Consider the following 22,887-nt stretch of genomic DNA (forward strand, 5'->3'; position numbering starts at 1 on the left):
TCAACCAGCAATGTATGAGGGCTCCAATTTCTCCACATCCTCACCAACACTTATTATTTTTAATGTTGTTTGATAACAGTCATTTTAGTGGGTGTGAAGTGCTACTTCAGTGTGGTTTTGATTGGCATTTCCCTAATAACTAATGCTGTCATGTTATATTATTTTTGTGGGGTTTTTTTTCATGATTATTTTAAAGGGAGGAAGGGTGGTAAACACAGAAACATGCCATCTAAATCCCCTATTGATGAAGGCCTTCTTGCCCCAGTTGCTGAGAGGGCTCCTCTTTAAGGCTGTCTGCCCCTTCAGGGCTTGCCTCAGCTGCAGAGAGGCAACTTTCCCAAGATCAAATCCCTCCTAGTGTAGCCACATTTAATGATTTATTAAGGTGATATATAAATACCTCACCATCTCAGCCTAACTTGAGACAACTCTAAAGGGCTATTCTAGTTCTAGACTGCCTCATGGGGTTAGCCAAGTCCTGAACCAGTCTGTCCAGTCTTGCTCCCTTCTCATCCTTTCTGTGGATGTTTCTCCCAAAGGCACTCCCTAATAAACATCTTCCTGCACACGTGACCCTGTTTTAGTGTCAACCCAATTCATAAAAGACAATAAATGCATATGTTTGGTTCATTGATTTGAACTGAAAGTGGAACTAATCATTATTTCTTTAATTTTCCAGAAATGTATTTCATATTTGCTCTTGTATATTTTATAAAGCAAGATTGGGACAGTTTACTTTTTAAAAAATATTTTTTATTAAATTTTTTTTTTTTTTTTAATATATCTTTATTGATTTCAGAGAGAGGAAAGGAGAGGGAGAGAGAGAGAGAGAAACATCAATGATGAGAGAGTCAGGCTGCCTATCCCGCAACCTGGGCATGTGCCCTGACCAGGAATCGAACCCTAATTGCCTGGATCCTAGGTCGATGCTCAACTGCTGAGCCATGCCTGGCTGGGCTAAAAAATATTTTTTAATTGATTTCAGAGAGAGGAAGAGAGAGAGAGAAACATCAATGATGAGAGTCATTGATTGGCTTCCTCCTGCACGCCGCCTCCTGGTGATTGAGCCTGAGACTCTGGAATCGAACTGTGACCTCCTGAATCATAGGTCAAGGCTCAACCACTGAGCCACACAAGCTGGGCAGGACTATTTACTTTCGATGCCCCTCTTAAGTCTCATGTATGCTCTGAGCTACAGAGCTGTGCCAATCTTAAGACATCAGAGGTCTGATTTTATGGTGCTTTCAGCCAAATATTTTAGTTTTTAGTGAAATTAAGCTACTTCCTTAAAAACTGTTCAGTGAATTGAAAGTGCTGTGTGAATGCACCTGATATTTAAGAAGGGGTTTCACCTTCTGGTTGGTTGGGGTGTTTAAGTACTTTGAAAATTCTCACCTTTGAAATTTCAGTTGTAGGAGTTATTCAAATCTAGGGTGTCTATAGCAATCATGGCTGCTTTGTGTTCCTTAAATTGGATTATGTGTCCAAAAAGTCAGTCTTCAGCTTTCACTTTCACCATCATATCCCTCTACTTCTGCATTTCACCCTTTAAGCCCCTCTGGATGCCCTGCAAGTTCAAGCTCAGCAGTGTCTGTGGCTTCTTGGGCTTTGCTGGAAACTTGAAGACATCCCCTTTTCCCTCAACCTTTTCTTTGATTGTGGCCATGGCTAGATTACGGACAGAGTGGCCTTTTCTCTCCAGAACTGTGTAGCCATCACATACCCGGGGAGCTTGTCGAAATGGGCCTGGTTTCTGCAGAACACTTCAAATCTGCACTCATGGACTCTTGTGGTGTGGGTGCTTTCAGAACCGTGAGAAGTCATGTCCACACCTGTTTGACTGCTGTTGGGTCACCCTAGGAAGGGATTTGACTTTAGGGTCAAATGTCTATTTATGTTATGAATTAGTAATATTGTTGTGTTCATTTTCTGTTGCTTGTAACAAGTTACTACAAATTTAGCAGCTTAAAACAATATGCATTTATTAGTTCAGAGTTTTGTGGGCCAAGAGTCCAGGCACAGCTTAGCTCTATCCTTCGCTCAGGGTCTCACAAGGCTGCAATTCAAGTGTTGGCTAGGCCGTATTCTTTTCTGGGGTTTGAAGTCCTCTGCCAAGCTCATGTGGTTGTTGGCTGAATACATTTCCTTGTGGTTCTAGGACCAAGTTCTTGGCTTCTTACTGACTCTTTGCTGGAGGCTGCCCTTAGGTCCTTAAGGCCACCCATAGTTCCCTGCCACGTGGCTCACTCTATGAGCTGTTACAATGGCTTTTCAAAGATCAGCAAGAGGATTCCTCTAGTGTTTGGTAGCAAGATAGACTCATATCTCTATCATAATGTAGTCACAGATGTGACATCCTGTCTCACCTTCACCATACTCTATTGATTAGAAGCACATATTCCACCCACACCCAAAGAGAGGGGATTATGCATGGATGTGACTCATTGGGGTCACCTTAGGGTGTGCTAACCACAGCTGCCAATGAATACTAGCTATTCACCTTTATTCAAATCTAAACTCTCCCAGAAAGATACAGATGAGATTGCATGTCTAGTCTCTCATCTCTCATACCTGTCATTAGAGGCCTGGCTGTTGTTCAGAACAGGCTTTCCAGCTGCCCCTTCTTGGTGGACTGCAAGACCTCAGCAACATGTCAGAGCTGCTTGAATCAGTGTTGGATGAGTTGAATTCGTATTCATATAAAGTGCTTCCTCTGGGGAAGTGCTTCCTTTTGACAAATCAAAAGTCCAACTGTGTTATGGTGATCAAGTTATACTTCTGCCCCTCCTTCCCACAGATTGTGCACTACTGGGGGAGGGTAGCAGGCAAGGACCAGTCTGCCTCCTTAATCCTCATGTAGTACTCCATCCCTGGACCTAGATAGGATTGTATTCAATGCATAAAATAAGACATTTTTAGAGGCAGGAAGAGTGAGTGACTTTTGCCTCATTCTCCACTTTGATCAACCCTGGGGTTTACTGAATTTTTTTTCTTAATGGCTTTTTGATAAGGACAAGTATATAATTATGTTCTTAGTTTACAAGCTCATAGGAGGCACCTATTGCTATGAGAAAATATTATAGATGCCAAGAAAAGAGGAAATAAGAGTAAGAACAGTTTTGTAAACGTCCATTGGAGTCTTTATTGACATTGGGTTCAGACTTTCCTGAGACATTAGACCGTAATTTTGGGAGGGAAAGGGCAAGACCCTGAGTAGCCCCCAATACAAGGGAAGTGTCGGGATGAGGAGGGACAGCTGTAGGGCCACTTGAAGCCTGCCATCTTGGGCCCTTGGCTGTCGCTGTCTCACCCTTAGCCTGGGGATAGCAGGCACAAGCTGGCCCTTCCCAGGGGGACACCAGCCAGGCTTCAGTGTGAACAGCTGCCCATGCTGGGGCCAGAAGAAACAGCAAAGCAGGTGCAGCAGGCTGCAGGTGATGACTATGCTCTGCTTACCACTTGAGGAGGAAGTACACCTCTCACTGAGAGCTACCCTGCTTTCCTACTTCCTGGCTGTGTGTCCTTGGTCAAGTGATTCAGCTTCTTTGAGTTTAATTTCTGGACTTGTAAAATGGGAATGATAGCAGTGCCTACTTCACAGCATTGCTGTGAGGACCAAATTAACATGTTGCCTGAGTCATAGGAAGCCCCCAATAACAACATTAATATTTATGCATTTCTTCATGCAAAAAAGATCTCCAATCTGCCAGGCATCATGTTAGGTTATTTCACTGGGGAGTTGTGGTGGGTTAGAGGGAGGATGGGGACTGTGGTGTTTCCCAACCTTCAGTCCCAGGCAGACAGTGAGTGATTCTTGTCAGGGAGTTATGACCTTCCCTCCTCCCATCTCCTGTTGCCAGCCAGTTACATCTGGCCTCTGTGGTCCACTAACACTGTCAAGCAACCTCTGCACAATGGCTGCTCACCTTTCTTGCAGACATCAACATAGCTTGTACCCTCACGTCCTTGGAGCTTTTTTTCAAATGTCACTTTACCGACCACTCCTACAGAAAATAACAAGCAACTCCTCCCCTCCAGAGCATACATGCCCACTGCCACTGTGTTTATTTGGTTATTTATTGTCTGCAAGCTCCATAAGGGCAGGGACTTAAAACTCCCAAGCTGCCAATAGTGTTTGCTATACATATCTGCGGTACTTAGTATTTGTTGAACAAATGCATAGGAAAGGGGGTCAGGAATGCTGGTTCTCAAAGGGCCTCTCTGAAGAAGAATGGCATTTGGGGTGGTCTGCAAGGAAAAGCGGCTTTTATAGAAGAAGAAAGGGAAAGGCCTCCAGGTGAAAAGCACAGTAGGAGCAAGGGCAAAGAGGAAGGAAACTGCTTGTTAAAGATACTGGTTGAATCTCAAATCTTTGGAAACACCTGGAAAGACTTCCTGCTGCAGCTCTCCAAAGATCACACGCTAGGGCCTCGCCTGCTACCAGGCCCCGCCCCCAAAGGGCGAGGCGGAGACCGGGCGCGCAGGCGCACTCGCGGTCTTGCAGGGCCCAGGCCGGTGGACCCAGAAGCCGTGTCCCTCAGTCCGCGTAGGCGGCCGCGGTGGCTGTGGCCGCGCCCTATCGCCGCGGCTGGTCACCGTCGCCCTGGAGCAGTCGCACGGAGGCAGCAATGCCGCAGCCGGACCGGGGCCTGCTCTGGCTTGGCCTGGTCCTGGGCTGCTCCTGCGTCCCTCTAGTATCCGCGGCGCTGGGAAACAATGCCGGAGGTGATGCCTGTGCCCCTTCCCAGATCCCCTCCATTCTTCGCTCCCCACATTCATGCTTTACTCTTTCGCTCCGCCCCTCGTAGTTTTCCTTCTTCCTTCCTTCCATCCATCTTTTCACGCTGACATCCCCCCCTTTCTTCCTTCCCTCCCACCCACCATCTTCCCTCTGTCCGTACTTCCTTCCCTCCCTCAATTCTTCTTTCCTTTCCTCTAACCTTCCTTCCTTCCCTCTCCCTCCGTTGGTCTCTTCCTCTTTCCCTCCCTCATCCAGGCTTGAGGCCGTGGCCAAAGCTTAACTCTGCTACCCAGGACTAAGGTTTCCTCTGTGCACCTACTCCCACCATCTCTGGCTCCGTTAGCTGGTTTGTCAAGGTGCGGGGTGCAGCCTTGGGCCTTTCAGTACCCTAGCACCTACCATGAGTGGGGGTTCACTGTCAGTGCAGGTCATCTCACTGAAGCCCCACTCTCCCATGCAGATGCTCTAAATGTCCTTCTAATCATTGTGGATGACCTGCGCCTCTCCTTGGGTTGTTATGGGGACAAGCTCATAAGATCCCCAAATATTGACCAACTGGCATCCCACAGTCTTCTCTTCCAGAATGCCTTTGCCCAGGTATGTCTGGGGTCCTCTAGGTATGTATTTGTGCCTTGTGCCCTGAGGATTGGGGAGGGAGGGGTCGCTTCAGCAGTTGTTAGATGGCAGTGATTGTATCAGGCATCTCTTTATTACAGGGAAGCATCATCTGGAAAATGGCGGTTGTGATAACCTGGTTGTCCACTGACAAGATTGTGCTTTCAAGGGTTCCCCTCCTCCTTGGGTACAGGGTGTGCCCTAGCCCTAACATGCTCAGGATGGTCCTGACCAGCTTTCTTCCCCAAAGAAGGGGTTGACTGGTGCTGAGAAGGAAGGGGTGCTATAGAATGCCACCCTCAGACCTGCTAGCTAACCTCGAGTGAGTGCCAGTCTGCTTGCCATGGTGGCACTCCTCCTTGATCCCACTAATGGGGGCACCCCCAGGACCCTTGCCAGTTCTGTGCACCTGTGAGACACTATTGTGTAGAAGCAGGACACAATTATCTGCTGGTTTGAGGGACTGAGTCCTTCCCTTCCTCTTTCCTGGGAGACATTTCCGGTGACCGGGTAAGACCAAAATCCCACTGGTTGGCTTTAAGATTTGCATGACTCAGCTGCTAAGCTGTTTGCTGAGGACTTGGGGAGGGAGGGTTGCCTGGTTACAGTTTAGCTCCCAGATTGTTTTTCTCTGATGGCGTTTTCCTATCCTTCTGCTCCCTAACAGCAAGCAGTGTGTGCCCCGAGCCGTGTTTCCTTCCTAACTGGGAGGAGACCTGACACCACCCGCCTGTATGACTTCAACTCCTACTGGAGAGTACAGGCTGGAAACTTCTCCACCATCCCCCAGTACTTCAAGGAGAATGGCTACGTGACCATGTCGGTTGGAAAAGTCTTTCACCCTGGTACTGCTTGCTGTCCAAATTCTGGGTTATTTTTTGTTTCATGCCCAAGCACACAAATTCTGTCCTGGGGTTGGGGCTGTCTTTTCAGAGACCTCTTGGGGCTGGGTGGGCACCTGGCTTTATGTTCTTACCCAAAGTAAAAAAGGGTAGAGGAGTTTTTCTTCCTTTCAGAAATTAGTCATAGTGCTGTTTGGTTCCTTTGGCTCATGGGGTGGAAGGACGTGCACTGGATGGGAAGGTGACAGTGTTGGGTGAGATTCTAGCTCTGTGCCTGACCCTCTGTACTCCAGGGTCCATGTCAGTAAGTTAGGGATTAAAGCTTAGAATATTTGAGGATGCCCCATGTGGCCAAAGCTGTTATTGCTGTCTTGCCCAAGGAAGGGGCTGCTGCTTAAGGTCTGTGAATTAGGTCAGCAAAAGCAGTGTAAGCTGGTACCCAGGACCTATGGGGTGCCAGGGGCTGCCAGTCCTGACCTTCAACACTGCCTGATAAGCTGACTCTCTTTAATGTCAAAATGAGAACTCTGAAGCACAAACTTTAAGACTTTTTATAACTTACAGAAGAATTGCATGATTATTTGACAAGAAGTTGGGAAAAAAAGGAAAGTATAAACTAAATATAAATCACTTGTAATCACAGCACCCTCTGGGGGAGCTGTATTTTGATGTCCACCCTGTTCTGGGCACATTATTTTTCTGATTGGAGATTATTCTGTACATGTAATTTTATATCGTGATTTTTTAACATAAAATTTTCCCATATAGTTACTCTTCATGCAAAGTTTTTTTAATGACAGCCCAGTAGTCTAACATACAGATCTACTATACTTTAGTCTAAGTTGTTTTCAGATCTTTCCTGTCACACATACAGCTGAGACGAACATTTCTGGAGGCAGAGTGAACTGCTGCTGATGGGTAGTGCCACTAAGAATCTGGGCCCCTGGGTTTCAGTCCCAGCTCTGCCACTTCTTAGCTGTGCAGTTGACCTTGAGCAAACCATTTACCCTCTGAGCCTCAGATTCCTTCTCTGGGAAGCTGCAGCCATAACTACCTTAATTACTTCTCAAGGGAGCATTCCAGGGCAGGTAGTTCAGGAGTGTGAGTGAAAGTGCATTGAAAACCCAAGTCCTTTATGGAACACAGTGCTTATCATTAGGGACTACTACTTGAATGTTTTCAGTAGCTTTTGTTCACTGTTTATATTGGCAGGATAGGCAGCCTGTTTCTAGAACCCACCTGGCCAGTCCAGGTTGAGGGTAATTTACAGTGGGGCTAAGTCGGGCACAGTTTTGAAGGTGAATCTGTCAGGAATCATGTTGTGCAACAAAAAGCCCACCATCAGGAGAACTTCCTGCAGTCAGTACTCATATTATGATACCCCTTGTGTGAGTACAGCTGGAGGGAAGGGGCAGTTTTGGGGAGAGGAGTGAATACAGTGGAGGGGAGATATGGCCTGAGTGGTGTCTTTTGGCCTCTTTCCTCCTGATGGTTAGATTTTGGGATCAGGTTCTAAGCACCGTGTTTAGCCAGAGAACAAAAGCTTTGCCTGCAGTCCTTGTGGAAACACATTTTTCAATTGGGTCTTTGTTCTCAAGACCTTGTTCTGTCAGGGAAGAACCTGTCGAGGATGAGAGCAGCCACCTTTGATTCAGGCTAGCTATGTGTCAGTTACTGCTCTGGCTGCTCCATTAATCCTCTCCTCAGCAGCAAACAAGGTGGGTTTTTATCATAGTCATCATTTCCTGAGGAGGAAATTGAGGCTTATGGAGTTCAAGTAGCTTGCCCAAGGTTGCACAAGTGCTAAGAAGCGCCAGGATTTGAATCCAGGCCTGTTAGTGACCTCTGCTCTATCCACTGTGCATATTGTGTTGATGAGCCCTCCACCCACTGCCCCCCAGTGTGTCACTGTCCTGGTAATGTTCTTTCTCCCATGGTTCTGACTGTACTACCCTCTCTGCTCCTCCTGGCTAATCCCCATTGGTAGCACTTCCCCTCAGACCCCTTGCAAGCCTCATTGACTCCTAGATGCTCGCTGCCAACTATCACCAGACCTGTATCACCTCTGGGCCTGGGGCTTCCCCCACCTAACACTGCAGTTCTACTCTAGATAGCTGGCAGTGATTCCTTGGTTTCACATGTTGTTTTGTCTTCCCAAATAGGCTGTTAACTACTGAGCTTAGGAGTGGGTTTATGCTTCATAAATGAGCACTGAACCTGGAGTTCTAAGACATGGATTGGAGTCTTGACTCATTCATGTAATATCTGGTTGGCATTAGACAGGGCACCAAACTTCTCTGAGCCTCCTCTTCCTTACCTGGCCCATGATGGTACAGGTGCCTGTGTCACCTCCTTTATAGGGTAGATGAGAAGCTCCAGTGAGGACTCTGCAGGGCTGTGTTGCTGTGACAGACTGGCTTATCTCACCCTTTTAGGTTTCTTACTCAGAGCCTAGCATGAATCGCGAGGGCTTTAGAGACTGGGAGGTCAAATGCTTAGTACTCAAATAGAAACCTAGAGAGAGTTGGCTTTAGTGGGGACTTCTCATCATGTGGCTTAAGCTCTTGATTTTATAGATAAAAAAACTGAGACCCAAAGAGGGAAGATGATACTTCCCCAAATGTTAACAAAGTTTTAACTTAGGGTGGGGAGGGCATTGAAAGACCCTTCATGTTTTATTTAATGACTTTCTTTTTATTCCCTCTCAAGGAATATCTTCTAATCATAGTGATGATTCTCCATATAGCTGGTCAGTTCGACCTTATCATCCTTCCTCTGAAAAGTATGAAAATACTAAGGTAAGAATGTGAATGGGGTACGGTTATGAAGAAGAATCACTTTTACCCTGTATAGGAATTTAAGGTTAACTATTGTGTATACTATAACTTCTTTCAAGGTGGTTATCCATTGAGATTTGTGGGTTTTGTTTATGATTATGACTTGACAGAGACAAGTGTTGAGATCTTTGGCATTAGGTCCAATGGGAGAGGTGGTTTTATTTTAGAAGCCAGTAGGCATGCCTTGTTCTAGAACCTTATGTTCTAGTGTGTAAGACTCATTTAATGGCTCCTTGGTGCTTATTCTGGATAAGACTCTGTGCTGAGTGTTATAGGAAATGCCAAGACATGGAAGGGAGAAGAGAGACCTGTGCTCCAGGAACTTCAGCCCAGATTGAAAGAAAGGCACACTGTATGTCTATCTGTTTGTCTATCTTAGGCCTAATGGATATGTTCAGGTGCTGAGATCTTTGATAGGAGTCTTACAATTTTAGAGCATTATATAAAAGGAATATACAAAGAAACTTAATCTTGGTTCAGATGAATCCCCAATGTATAAGTGAAACTAAAACCCATATTTGAGAAATTCAGAAAACCAGCTTCAGGACTGAGAAATGACATGCTCCTTGGAGGCTTTTAGAGACCTCATGTGGAGAAGGGTATGGATTTTTGTGGTTGCTGTGGTGGAGAAGAGTATTTTAAATTCTTGACAACTTTTCATTTTATAATACAGTGAGAGCTATGGGCCCTGGCCTTTGGCTTGTGGCTTGAATATTAACAGAATGAGATTAGAAGACCCCATCTCAAACCCTCCATTCCTTGAGTACATCTTCCTACTTTTTAGTGACCTCTCAAATGCTAGGCCCATGCCCCCTACTCTACGCATTTGTTCTCAAAGTGGTGGGTCTGACTGTGTCAAATGCACTGTGAGTGCTGGAGATCATGAAAAGCGGAGCAGGTGCTGGGAGTCAGGTGCCGGGCTCTCCAGCTTGGGGGTAGCAGCTACCACTGCCCCTGGGTCTTTGTGTAGTGGAAGTCGTGGTCAACACTGACTTTGGCCTTTGGCCAGTGTGGCCACTTTGGGAAAATGAAGCAGTGGATTACATTCTATGCATGCTGTGGTTGAGGATCTGGGAATTCCATGGACTTTCACCTTATCCAGTTGACTGAGACCCTGTCACTTACAAGCCTTAATCTGTCTTTAAAATTGAAGACAGAATGCTTTTTTAATTTTTTGAGATATAATTCATATACCGTAAAAATTGCCCTCTAAAGTGTAAATTCAGTGATTTTTAGTATAATCAGAGTTGTACAACTATTACCAAAATCAATTTAAGACCATTTTCATTACCCCAAAAAGTAGCGTTGTACCCATTATCATTCACTCCCCATTTCCTCTCATCCCTTGCCTGTGGCAAAAACTGATTTGCCTCTTTTGGACATTTTGTTTAAATGGGATCATACAGTATATGGCCTTTTGTGTCTGGCTACTTTTACTTAGCATAATGTTTTTGAGGTTCATCCATGTTGTAGCATGGATCCTAACTTCATTACTTTTTATAGCCAAAGAGTATTCCATTGTATGGTTGAACACGTTTTATTTATCCATTCATCAGTTAATGGACATTTATGTTGTCCACTTTTTGGCAACTATGAATGAAGCTGCTATAAACATTGAAGCTGCACAGGTTTTTTGTATGGACTTAAGCTTTCACTTCTCTTTGGTAGAATTGCTAGATCAAGTGTTTGTGTGGACTTAGGTTTTTATTTTTTGCTATACACCTAGGAGTGGAATTGTTGGGTCATATAGTAAGTCTATGTTTAACTTTTTGAAGACTTGCCAGAGTGTTTTTCAAAACAGCTGCATCATGTTACATTCTCACCAACAATGTATGAGGATTCCAATTTATATACATCCTTGCCAATATCTGTTTCTTTCCATTTTTAAAAATTATAGCCACCCTAGTGGTTTTGATTTGCATTTCTATGATGACTAAAGATGTTAAGCATCTTTATGTGTGCTTATTGGCCATTTGAATATTTTCTTTGGAGAAATGTCTATTCAAGTCCTTTGCCCCTTTTTTAATCGGCCTTTTTTTTTATTGTTGAGTTGGAGACAGATTTTTTTGATCATTACTTTACTTGGGTTTCCTTTAATTATGAGCTAAAGACAGAGGATTAACAGCAGGGAGGTAAGTGCTGGTTGATACCTGGCCCCTCCTTGGAAAAGAAGAAACATTTCTCTGTTTAAGTTTTACTTCCTATGTCCGTCCTGAATGACTAATACTTAATAGGCTGCTGATATGAATGTTAAATACATTGTGTGTGTAACACCCATGACTTCTATTTCTTGCACTTAAAAAGCCGACTTTATATATTTTGTTTTAAAAGACATGTAGAGGTCCAGACGGAGAACTCCATGCCAACCTGATTTGCCCTGTGGATGTGGCAGATATACCAGAGGGTACCTTGCCTGACAAACAGAGCACCAAACAAGCCATACGATTGTTGGAAAAAATGAAAACATCTGCCAGTCCTTTCTTCCTGGCCATTGGGTATCACAAGCCACACATCCCCTTCAGATATCCCAAGGTGAAGAGCTGGCTGAGACAGCCATGACAGCTGTGTCATTTGTTAAAGAAGGGATTTATGTAGTGAAGGTGGCCACATCCTGCTGTTCCTGGTCACCAGGGATGCCTGATGGCACTAGTGTACTCAACAGTGTGAAGATGGGATTCAGAGGTCAAGGCTAAGTAGCAGACTTAGTATATATAAAAATCTTGTTGGAAATGCTTGACTTTCTACTTTCTTCCACTGGAGAGTTTTCAGTTTTTTGCTATCATGTTTTCCCCGGGCCTGAGCAGCCCATTATTTTTACTTAGAAGAGAATGTCCCTTACTTGTAATGAGAGTTGAGACCAGAAGGCATGTTCTTTGATGCTGCTGATCTTGCTTTGATTGGCCCACGGTATCTCACCTTCCTAGCAGGAGCTGTGAGCTCCCTTGATGGAGTGAGTCTCACTTCTTTTGCTTCTTGTGCAGAAAAAAGTTAACCTAGCAGGCCTATTATCCTTTCGAAGTCCTGCTTATGAGCTTGGACCTGGCTGGTAACCTGAATCTCTGAATTGTTCCTACCATTCCCAGAACTGATGAGTGGCTCACTATACCTAAACTGTTTATGCAAACCCCTGTCTTCCTGCTTGGAGTCTGGAAGTTTGGTATATGTAGGCAGAGGGTGCCAGGTGACCAGCCCTAGTAAAAACCCTGGATGCTAAGGCTTTAATGAGCTCCCCTGGTGGCAGAATTTCATACATGTTATCACACAACTTGTTGCTGGGGGAATTAAGGACATCCTGTGTGACTTCACCAGAAGAGGACTCTAGAAGCTTGTGCCTGGTTTTCCTCAGACCTTATCCATGTGACTTTTTACTTTGCTGAATGTGTACTGAGTTCCGGTGAATTACCAAACCTGAGAGTGGTTTGGGGAGCTGACAACACCTCTCCATACCTTTTCTAGTTGAATGGGAGGTGTGGATAGGAACAGGGGGGCATGTGTATGAGGGAAGAGAGCTGTTGCTACTCTGTTTATAGAAAACAAGTCGTGGTATTTCATTACCATTGGCATCTTGTGGGAGTGACTTAGGGTCAGACTTTCAGGTGTGGGGAAATACCACATCACAGGCTTAGAGAAAAGGCAATATAAATACTGATAGAGTCTCAGCCTCATGCCTTTGCCAAAAGAGTGACAACCTGATGGCTTTGTGTGCTTTCCCTCAAGGAGTTTCAGAAGTTGTATCCCTTGGAGAACATCACCCTGGCTCCTGATCCCCAGGTCCCTGCTGGCCTCCCTCCTGTGGCCTATAACCCCTGGATGGACATCAGGCAGCGGGAGGACGTCCAAGCTTTAAACCTCAGTGTGCCCTATGGCTCAATTCCTGTGGACTTTCAGGTACCAAGAACATATTTTGGGGAAGTTTTGGACACTTATGGTATGACGTCACTTTTCTCAGTAGATACTACATACTAAGAACCCTCCGTGTGCAAAGCATCTTGCAAAGTACTGGGGTTGGGGCTGGTCTGGAAGCATTTAGGAAGTGTTGGATGGATACAGTATCTCCCAGTCATTGTCTCCACTTCCAAAGAAAGAGGCATTTGGAGATTTGGTCACTCAGTGGATGTGGGCACAGGGGTGAGGAGGAGGCCTAGATGATCATCTGTAACTCATGGGGCATGCTATTTAATCTAGGTGACAGTTCATCAGTTATAGGGTGGTAGGGAACTCCTATGCAGCCCAGAACACTCAGTTTGCTTCTACTTGTGGTTCCCCTCTGAGGGAAATGCAGCATGGGCACACATCACTCTCAGGGGGTACCTTGGTGAGCAGGGTCTTGGAGCAGAGGGAGCTGGGGCACCAACCTGGCCAGTGCCATCCAGCTCCAATGAATTGGGGTGGAGAAGAAATAGAGTTAGAATCCTCACACTGACTCATCAGCTACCCTCTCCCTGGAGTACAGAAGACATGCTGACCAATGCTATTTCTGGAATATTCCACATTCAGCTCTGCCCTTCTTTTACCATATGAATACTCCAACAGGCAGTCTACAGTGGAGGGAAGAGGGCCATGCTTTCAAAATGTGCTTCCTGGACCACCTGAATCAGAATTGCCATGAGGGCTTGTTAGAAGCACAGAGTCCTGGCCCCACTCATACTCAGGGAACTAGAAGCAGGAGGTGGGGCCCGAGAACCTGCATTTCCAAAAAAAATCACACAGTTGACTCTGATGCACACAGAACTTTGAGAACCACTGCTATAGGGTATAGTTCACAATAAAACATAATATACAGGTATCTCTTGCTATCCACATATATTTTATTTCTGAGTTTGGACACCAAGAATGTGGGTAGTTGTGGGATGTGTGTTCCTCACATCTATTTCATTCCTGAGTTTCAGATGGCAGTAGTGAGAGTTTGGAAAGCAGTGGATTCATCCGTTCCTTTGGTTCCTAGTTTGCATTCCAATAGTGAGGTTGCTCGAATTGCAGCTCCAAGGCTACACTTGGACACCTTGTTAGTAATGGTCACTTAAAATGACCCTTTATTTCTTATTTTTATATGTTTTTATTGATTTTTAGAGAGAGAGGAAGGGAAAGGGAGAGAGATAGAAACATCAATGATGAGAGTCATTGATTGACTGCCTCCTGCAAGTCCCCTACTGGGGATCGAGCCCCAAACACCAGGCATGTGCCCTGACCGGGGGAATCGAACCACGACTGCTTGGTTCCTGGGTCAATGCTCAAGCACTGAGCCACACCTGGCTGAGCTAAAATGACCTTTTAAATGGGCTATGTGCCAAGAAGGGTGCTCAGCATTATGTGTGTTTTCTCTTTCGGTCTCCATGGGAACCTCATGAGGTACCTGCCATCTTTGTTGTCCAGATGAGGAAATTCAAGGCAGAGAAGTATGGTGACTTGTCCCAGATCACAGTTAGTGATAGGGGAGTGTGTAATGTCAAAGCTTCATGGTTTTATTTTGATGGTTCCAAACGGTCCTGGTTCAAATTCCTGTTCTACCCCATACCAGATGCATGACTTCTCTCAAGTCATTGTATCTCTCGGAGCCTTAGATTCCTTATCTGTAAAATAGAAACCAAATGAAGGAAGGTTTTCTGTGAGAACACCTATTTTAGAGATATTCAGTGGAGACCATGGTGAGCATGTGAAAGAATTAAGGACAGTGTCAGCTGCCTGGTGAGGGCTCCTTCAAAGTTCTCTTGTCCCTCATCCATTGGTGGTGTAACTGCCCAGTTGGACACAGAGTTGAAAGTGACCCAGAGGACCTTCCTGGAATGCTCATGTACTGGTCCCTGTCCCACATTTACCTGGAACTGGAGCCCTGCTCCCTGTCCTCTTGCAGATTTGGTGGTCTATGCCCAGAGCCCCATCTCATTCCATTCTTGAGCCTCAGTTCTGTGCCTTCTTTAGCCCCTAGCCTTCTAACTGAGCTCCTTGTGAGCCAGCCACCTCAGGGTCATACTTGGAAGTTTGTCATCTCCAAGGGCTGCTTCCTTGATAAACACTCTGACCACAATCTTTTTTTTTCTTTTTCTTTTTCTTTTTCTGTTTTTTGCAATTCCCTTATTCCATGCCCTCATTCCACACATACCTCCCTCTTCTCCCCCAATGATTAGGACCTTTCTGGGCTTCACACCCTCCCAGAATAGCTGATGCCCCATGGCAGGTCACGTATTGGTCTTGCTGGCACCTCAGCCCTTGTCCATTGATCCTTGCCACACCTGCAGTACCCTGATCATAGCCACTACCTCTGCTCTCAAGACTGAATCCTGAGGGAATCCATGTAGCCATGAGGAATAGACACACATGCCAAGCCTCTAGCCCCAGCAGTCCTGTGAGCTGCAAGCTCTCTGCTCAGGTCCCTTCAACCCCTTAGGACCCTCTGCCCCACACACCCCTCTACCTGGTCTCAGTGATGACTGCACTTCCTGTTTCAGAAATGGAGCCTGGTGGACAGTCTGAGGGAGGGGAATGCAAAAGATGGATGTGAGTACACATCCTGGCTGTACTCCTTGCCAGCTGTGTGTCTCTAGGCAAGTTAATCAACCTCTCTGAGCCTCAGAGTCCTCCTGTGTAAGATCAAAATGGTAATGCTTACCTTTAAAGGTGGTTTGGAGGATGAGATGGTACCCAGCAGGTATGTGGTAAATGGTACTATTAATAATCTCCCTCACCAGTAGCCAGAATTGTTCTTACATGTGTGCTGGGATAGCAGCCTTCTCTCTAGTCTTGCAAAAAAAGCAGCAGGGACTTGGCCCCTCCCCAGCCCCTTGACCCCTCCCCAGCCCCTTTGCCCCTCCTTCCCATCTCTACAAGCGAGGTCTCCTCACCAGTTTCCCTATAGCCTCCACAGCTGATCGTACCCTCCCATCTCTGTTCAGAAGTCCTGCCTCCCTTGCCCCTGCCTGTTTCTTCTCCTTTACCAGTTTATTACCAGCCCTTCAAGGGAGGATGAGTGAAACGTGGCCTGTTCTTGCTTTGTCCATGGCCTCACTGTCCATTCGTTCTTCATCTGCCTCTGTGTGGCCTTCTGCCTTCCCAAGCCACTAAAGAGTTCGCTCACCTGGGTCAGCACTGACCTTGGCAAATAAAATCTGTCCTGCAGGTATGACCTTCCCTGACTCCCTGGTGCTTTCTTACTGTTAACTACCACCACCCTTTCTGGAAATGTCCACCTCTTTCTGCATCTGCCACTTAGGAGTGCAGCCCCAGGGACCCCACTGTCTCCTATATGCCCTTCCTCCGCAGTTGAGCCCTGCTGAACTACTCTTCCAGCCCTGGCCTCGCTCCTGATTTTCAGAAGTGTCTGTCCACTTGGCTGAATGGCCATTCCCAGGCCACTGCCCATGGTGACCTCAGCTCCATAGGCCCCATGTGGCCCCACCACCACTCCTGTTCTTGCTTTTCTCCCTCATCCCCCTTTTTTTGTGCTACCTCCATTCCATTGAATCAACCACTGAGTCATATCACCCAGTGAATGAGAAACCTAGAGTCATCCTTGGAGTCCTCATCTTCTCCCTCTGCTTGCTCCCTCCCCTCTCCCACTTCTACTTGTTCTCCCTAATTTCTCTCAAATCTACACTGGCCTCTGGCTCTTTTGTCACATCTTTCCCAACCAAAGCAGTAGGTCTGGGTGTGTTTTGTTTATTTAACAAGTGTCTGTTGAGCCCCTCCTGTGTGCCCGGCACTAATATAATTTCCTTTTCTCTTGAGCCTCTGGAATCTGCTCTGGGCTATTTCCTAAGGAGTCATGCTGACCTGCAACCCAGACCATATCAACTCCTCACCCTGAACATCCTCAGTGCCTCCCTTTGCCTCCAGTGTGGGACCTCCACTCCTTGGATGGACCCACTAGGTCTGGATCATCTGGCCCTGATCTGCCTTTTCAGCATCCTCCCCTACCCCCTTGGCCCTCTTGTTTTATTCTCCAGCCACAGCAGCCAGCTCATTGACCCCAAACACACCCTGCTGTGGTGACTCTGCCCCATCCCATGCTTTGCAGCCCCTGTTTAGAGTGCCTTACCCCTTCTCAAATGCTAACTCCTCTGTGAAATCTTCCCTGATTTCCCTAGGCTGACTTGAGGGCTCATTCTCCCATGTTGTCCCTGGGCCCCACTAGTAACGTTCTCTTTCTTGTTTCCAAGCCTGTGTCCTCACTGGACAGGTGACTCATTAAGTGTAAGGACCACGTCTGTTTCTTTCCCTCTTTCCAAGGTCCAGCATAGGAAGGCAGGCATAATCCTGAATAGGACATAGCCATCCTTACAGGTGCCTTTGATCCCCAGGAGGATCAAAGTTCCCCAAGTTACAGACTGAAAGCTTTTATCCAGTAGAAAGTTGAAGTAGGCCAGTGTTCAGCATAATCCTCTTAGAAGGTTGTTGGATGGGTATCTGTTGTTTTTACCTCATGGGGAGAAGAGGTGAGTCTCATGATTGTCCTCAGCTGGCAGTGAGAAAACAAGCCAGAGAGTCCAGCTGATAAAATGGCTACTGGGCACATGTTGGAAGCTGTGGCTGCTCTGATAGGTCAGTGGCCCCCTTATTTCTCATCCTTGGTGAGGGTGGGGGTTCATCTTTTTATTTAATATTTATTTGTGAACAAGGCTGGGAGGGGAGTCATCCCAGAAGGGGCCTTGGCCCTTTTACATCAGTGCGTGGCCTGGCTGCTCCTGAAGTTCCTCTTGGGTTTAGGGACCATGGAGGGTGTGCTGGTCTCTTGTCCCACCGTTGCTCTCTTGCCTGCTGGGAGTTCGTTAGAGATGAGCCTCACATGACAGCCACAGCCAATGAGGATAAGCTGTTGCTCTCTTCTGCTGGGTGAAAAAGTGGTCAGAGTAAAGGTCCACCCACTGCTATTGTTATGAATTGAATTGTGTTCCTCAAAAAGATATGTTGAAGTCCTGACCCCCAGTAGCTCAGAATGTGACCTTATTTGGAACTAGGGTCATTGCAGATGCAACAAGTTAGGATGAGTCCTACTACAGTAGGATGGGCCCTGACTCAATCTGATTGGTGTCCTTCTGAGAAGAGGAGAGAGACACATGGGGAAGAATTCCATGTGATGACAGAGGCAGAGATGTGAGTGCTACAGCTGCAAGGCAAGGAAAGCCAAGGACTGCTGCCACCACCAGAAGCTGGAAGAGGCAAGACTTTCCCCTTAAGCCTTCAGAGAGAGAATGGCCCCGTGGATGTCCTGATTTCAGACTTCTGGCTTCCAGAACTGGGAGACAGTAAATTTCTGTTTTTTAAGCCCTCAGCTCTGTCATCCTTTGTTATAGTAGCAACAGGAAATGGATACAGCTTTATGGTACCTTTGGCATGACCCTCAGCATAGTTTGGAGGGACTGAGGGATCAGTTTATGTGTACATGGTCATCTCCTGGGACCTGTAAAAGTATGTGAAGGAGACAGAAAGGAACAGTAAGTGGCACATCCATCTGCTGTTCCCTAAGTTAAAGCTGATCCCCTTAAAAAAGAATCTTACTTATAGACCTGCATAATCGCTGTGACTGTGAAGCGAGGGGATGTAGATAGTATAGAAATGAATGTCATATTTTCGGTGAGAAAATTAAGGGCATCAGCAGAGGGGTGGTTTTTGGGAGGGATGTTCAGGTGAGCACTGTATGCTATAGCAATTTAAATCTCAGTCTCACTCATTATTATTATTATTTTTTAATTTGTAGCGGAAAATACGCCAGAGCTACTTTGCCTCTGTTTCGTACGTGGATACGCAGGTTGGCCACCTTTTGAGTGCTTTGGATGATTTTCAGCTGGCCAACAGCACTATTGTTGCATTTACATCAGATCACGGTAAGCATTTTGAAATGCTCTGGTAAGTTACTCAAAGTGCCTGAACTTTTCTGTGATATGTGCTTTTCTAGATTGCCTTAAACATAGGCTTGTTCTTTTTTGGGAATCAGTGGTGCCTTGAGTCTGGAGTCTTGGGGTGCTTGTATGGCCACCTTGTTAGTCCTTGGGCCTTTCTCCATGTATATATGGGTCAGATGAGAATGTTGGATGCTGGGGTGGTGGAGGTGGGTAGAGGGAGCAACCTTTTATTTTTTTTGCTTGATAAAATCAGCAGGAACCCTTCATTTGTTGGGAAGCCCTTTTAAGCCCCATTCTAACCTAGAGGGTTGAATGATTTTTATTGGTCTTAGGAGGATCCAGAACATTCCTGATAAAACCCAACAAGGACCTCAGATCTGCCTCTACCCCTCCACCCCAACCCAACTGTCCTTTTTGCCAAGAGCCTGGGCTTCACAACTCTTATCTCTTCTGAGGCAGTTTCTCATTTTTTCCAAAAATGGAAACATCTTTTTTTTTTAATTTCTTTCTAATTAAAAAAATTTTAAACATGCCCAAGAGGAAAGGATAAAAAAAACTCCCTGGTCTCCATCCATCTTCCTGCTTCCCAGGTGCCCACTCACGGCAGTCTCGTTCATCCCGCACACCCACATCCCACCTCTGGATTGTTTTGAAGCACTTCTCAGGTGGTTCAGTTTTCTGAACAGTATCTCTAAAAAATTTGGCTTTTTTGAAGTATAACCATACTACCATTATCATACCTAGAGCCAGGAAAGCAATTATTTCATATCATGTAATATAAAACACAACAATATTAGAACATAACATATACTCATTGTAAAAAGAAAAAAAGGTATATGGAGCATATATAAGGCCAGAGCACCCTGCCCTTTTGTCCCACCTTCCCTGGGCTAACAACAGGCACTGATAGATCTGGGGCCATCTGCCAGCCTTTGGTTGTGCATATGCATGTGGCTATGGGTTATGTGTGTGTACATATATAATATACTAGTAATGAAACAAGGCAGGGTTGACTGTGCTATGTGTGCTGTTTTGTTCCCTGGTTTGTTTTTTATCACTTAACAATGTCATAGACAGTTTTTCGTGTCATTTCTCACAGACCTAGCTTATGCCTTGTAATGGCTTGAATTCATTATATATGGAGGTGTCATAATTTTTTGCTGTTTCCCTAATGACCTGCCATTCACTTCCAATCTCTCTTCTCAATGCCCAGTTCCCTCTTGTAGGGCTTCCCAGCCCTGTATACCCCACTATGGCAAGGCCCACTTGGAAGCTCTCTGCTTCGAGGCAGCTGCTGTTGATTACAAATTGCCCTTCTCAAAGGGCTCTCCCAGGACTTCCTACATCCGAACTCTTCTCAAATCCATGCATAGCAACTTTTTGTGGCTTTGGTTATTTTGTAACACAAAATAATGTACAATCTCTGTCTTTTTATATTTTTTTATACTAAAAAGAATATTCAAACTTAAAAGTTTGGAAATTTCCAGTTTGGAGTATTCAAGTTATCTTTTGCAACAGATGTTTTAAATCAGGGTTAAGGGTGGTTTTTAATCGAGGTTAAGAATTTGAAATCAAAAGTTATATATTTTTGGTTTATGCTATGTCCTAAAAGTTGGACAAGCTGTCCTTGTCTTTTTTTTTTTTTTTTTTTTTAATTTGAGTGATTATGCTTCAGTTTCACAGCTTATTTTTCAGCAGTACACACCCAAATGTGAAAACCAGAGCAGTGAAACTTGAGTCAAGATAGCTGGGCATAGGATAAGGCAGCAGTGACACTACAGCTGTTGGGGGTCCCTGCCTAGTCAAGAATGAGCCCCTCTTAGTAGGGAAGGTGGCATTTTGCTAGTTGTTTGCTAAAAGAGGATATTTTAGTTTGAAATTTTAATTTTTTTCCTTTTAAAGTTTTTCTTATTCAAGATAAATGTGTAACTTTAAATAAAGTAATATTCAGGTGAAATCAGCCTTTTTTGTGGGAAATGAAATGGTGTGTCAAATGATCAAGCTATAATGTGATTATTTTATTTTCTGTTATTCTGTGCTTTTTGTGAACCAGGGTGGGCTCTAGGTGAACATGGAGAATGGGCCAAATACAGCAATTTTGATGTCACTACTCACGTACCCCTGATGTTGTATGTTCCCGGAAGGACGGCTCCGCTTCCGGAGGCAGGAGAGAAGCTTTTCCCTTACATTGACCCTTTTGATTCCATCTCAGAATTGATGGAGCCAGGTATAAAATATGCCAAAGTGATATTGCTTGACAATAATAGCTTCTTTAGTTTATATAAACCACCTTACCAAATCATAGGCTAGGGGCTTACCCAGTCCACTTTCCTGACAAGTGTTGGCATTCCTACATGTTTCCTTTCCATGTTCTGGGTCAGGGAGGACCAGCAGGGCCAGAGCTGACAAGTATGGCCCCTGTTCATGAAGAGCCATGGATGTCAGGGGGGGTTGGAGACAAAGAAACAGGAGGCATCCCTGGGATGGGGAGGGCTATCATAGAGGTGACAGACAACAGCAGACTACTCCAGAACTCAGGAAGTAGGTAGCAGACTTGGCCAGAGCAGGGGCTGTCCTCCCTCCCCTGCCATACACACACAAAAATGAGCAGAACTATATTACTTCCACACTTCTGACAGGGACTTGGCCCTTTGCGACAGATGGGCATTTGCCATTTTGGCAGCTCATCGATCTAGTGAACATTACCAGATCTATAACATTACCAGGTGATTCTCCTCTTCTCTCGGATGAAATCCCCAGTCCTTTCCTCTCAAGATACTGTTAGACTCATGTTTATCTTCGTCTCTGTCTTCCAAAATACCCCAGTTTCAGAAAGCAATTCCAGAAATGTCTCTTGACAGGGTAGTGTTTTTGTGAGTTGTCTCCTGACTTGATCTGCTTAGTGCAGAGATGAGGCATGTACTTTAGACAACATTTGCTCTTTTGGGAGTCCTGTTTCTCTGAACTCTGCTAAAGCAGATTGCTCCCTTTCTGGAGTTCTTCATTTAATCCATCTTTAACATCTACATTCTGCACTTTATATTGATTCCTGTTTAATTTTTTTCCTGGTTTTGGACCATCATTCTGGCCTTTCTGTATCTTTCCAAGTTTGCTTTCTACTGCCCAATTTTATTTTTTATACATTTGATTTTTGTGTGCTGCATGCTCTCTCTTGTTTCATATCATTGATTAAAAGGTTAAATAGTTTAAAGGAATGATTATAGCCCTTTGTTTACCTGGAGAAATCTTCTGACAGATTAAAAATTCTTTTTGAAACTTTTGTTGGCAACTTATAAAGTCACAAAATTGCACTGTCATCCTGTTCATTTCCAAATTTTGTCTATAGCTTGTATCTCTTTTCTGAACTTTGGACTTAGATTTCCAACAGCTTGTCCTTAACATTTCTCACCACTTCACTGCCATCACCGTGGACCACACTGCCACCATTTCTTCCTGGATTATTGGAACAGGTTGCTAAGGTCTCCTGGGTGTGCCCTTGATCCCCTAGAGTTGTTCTTGCTCATAGTAGCCAAAGTGATTCTATGCTTTCCTGTCTTACTCTGAGCAAACTGAGTAAATTGTCCTTACAATGGCTAACAAAGTCTGATGTGATCTGGCCCCATTATCTTCCTAACCTCATCTTTTTACAAGTGTCCAGGCCAGCTGTCTTGTGCAGTGGCCCAAATGGAATTATCCAATTGTTTTCTCATGACTAGATTCAGGGAAAACATTTTTAACATGTACACTATATCTGAGCTTGTGGGCTCCCATTATATCACATCAGGGTACTTCCTGACAGCCTGTGCCATTATTAGTGATGCCAGGTTTGATCATCTGGTTAAGGTGGTCATGTCAGCCAGGTCTTGCCATTGTAAAGGTAATCTGCAGGATGGTACTATGAGACTCAGAATATTGTGTTCCTTAACAGACTTTTACTCAGTGATTATGGGCCTCCATTGATGATCCTTGCTTGAATTAATTATAAACTGGTGGTTCCAAAATTCCAATAGTTTTTA

General features: G+C 45.1%; 1 protein-coding gene across 3 annotated transcripts in view; it reads left to right on the forward strand.

The window, feature by feature from the left end:
* The first annotated feature begins 4,462 nt into the window (after window positions 1-4,462).
* IDS (iduronate 2-sulfatase) overlaps window positions 4,463-22,887 on the forward strand; it is a 34,338-nt gene continuing 15,913 nt past the window's right edge. Inside the window, exons 1-8 of one of the 3 annotated variants that reach the window (XM_081126442.1) lie at window positions 4,463-4,725; window positions 5,202-5,338; window positions 6,024-6,201; window positions 8,908-8,996; window positions 11,367-11,567; window positions 12,753-12,923; window positions 18,727-18,853; window positions 20,925-21,098. In XM_081126442.1, the coding sequence (XP_080982568.1) occupies window positions 4,629-4,725; window positions 5,202-5,338; window positions 6,024-6,201; window positions 8,908-8,996; window positions 11,367-11,567; window positions 12,753-12,923; window positions 18,727-18,853; window positions 20,925-21,098 (1,174 nt within the window). In that variant the 5' untranslated portion in view covers window positions 4,463-4,628. The remainder of the gene's footprint in view (window positions 4,726-5,201; window positions 5,339-6,023; window positions 6,202-8,907; window positions 8,997-11,366; window positions 11,568-12,752; window positions 12,924-18,726; window positions 18,854-20,924; window positions 21,099-22,887) is intronic. The other 2 variants (XM_081126443.1, XM_081126444.1) reach the window with 2 other exon arrangements.

This window comes from Miniopterus schreibersii, assembly GCF_964146895.1.
Source record: "Miniopterus schreibersii genome assembly, chromosome: X".
Taxonomy (NCBI): Eukaryota; Metazoa; Chordata; class Mammalia; order Chiroptera; family Miniopteridae; genus Miniopterus; species Miniopterus schreibersii.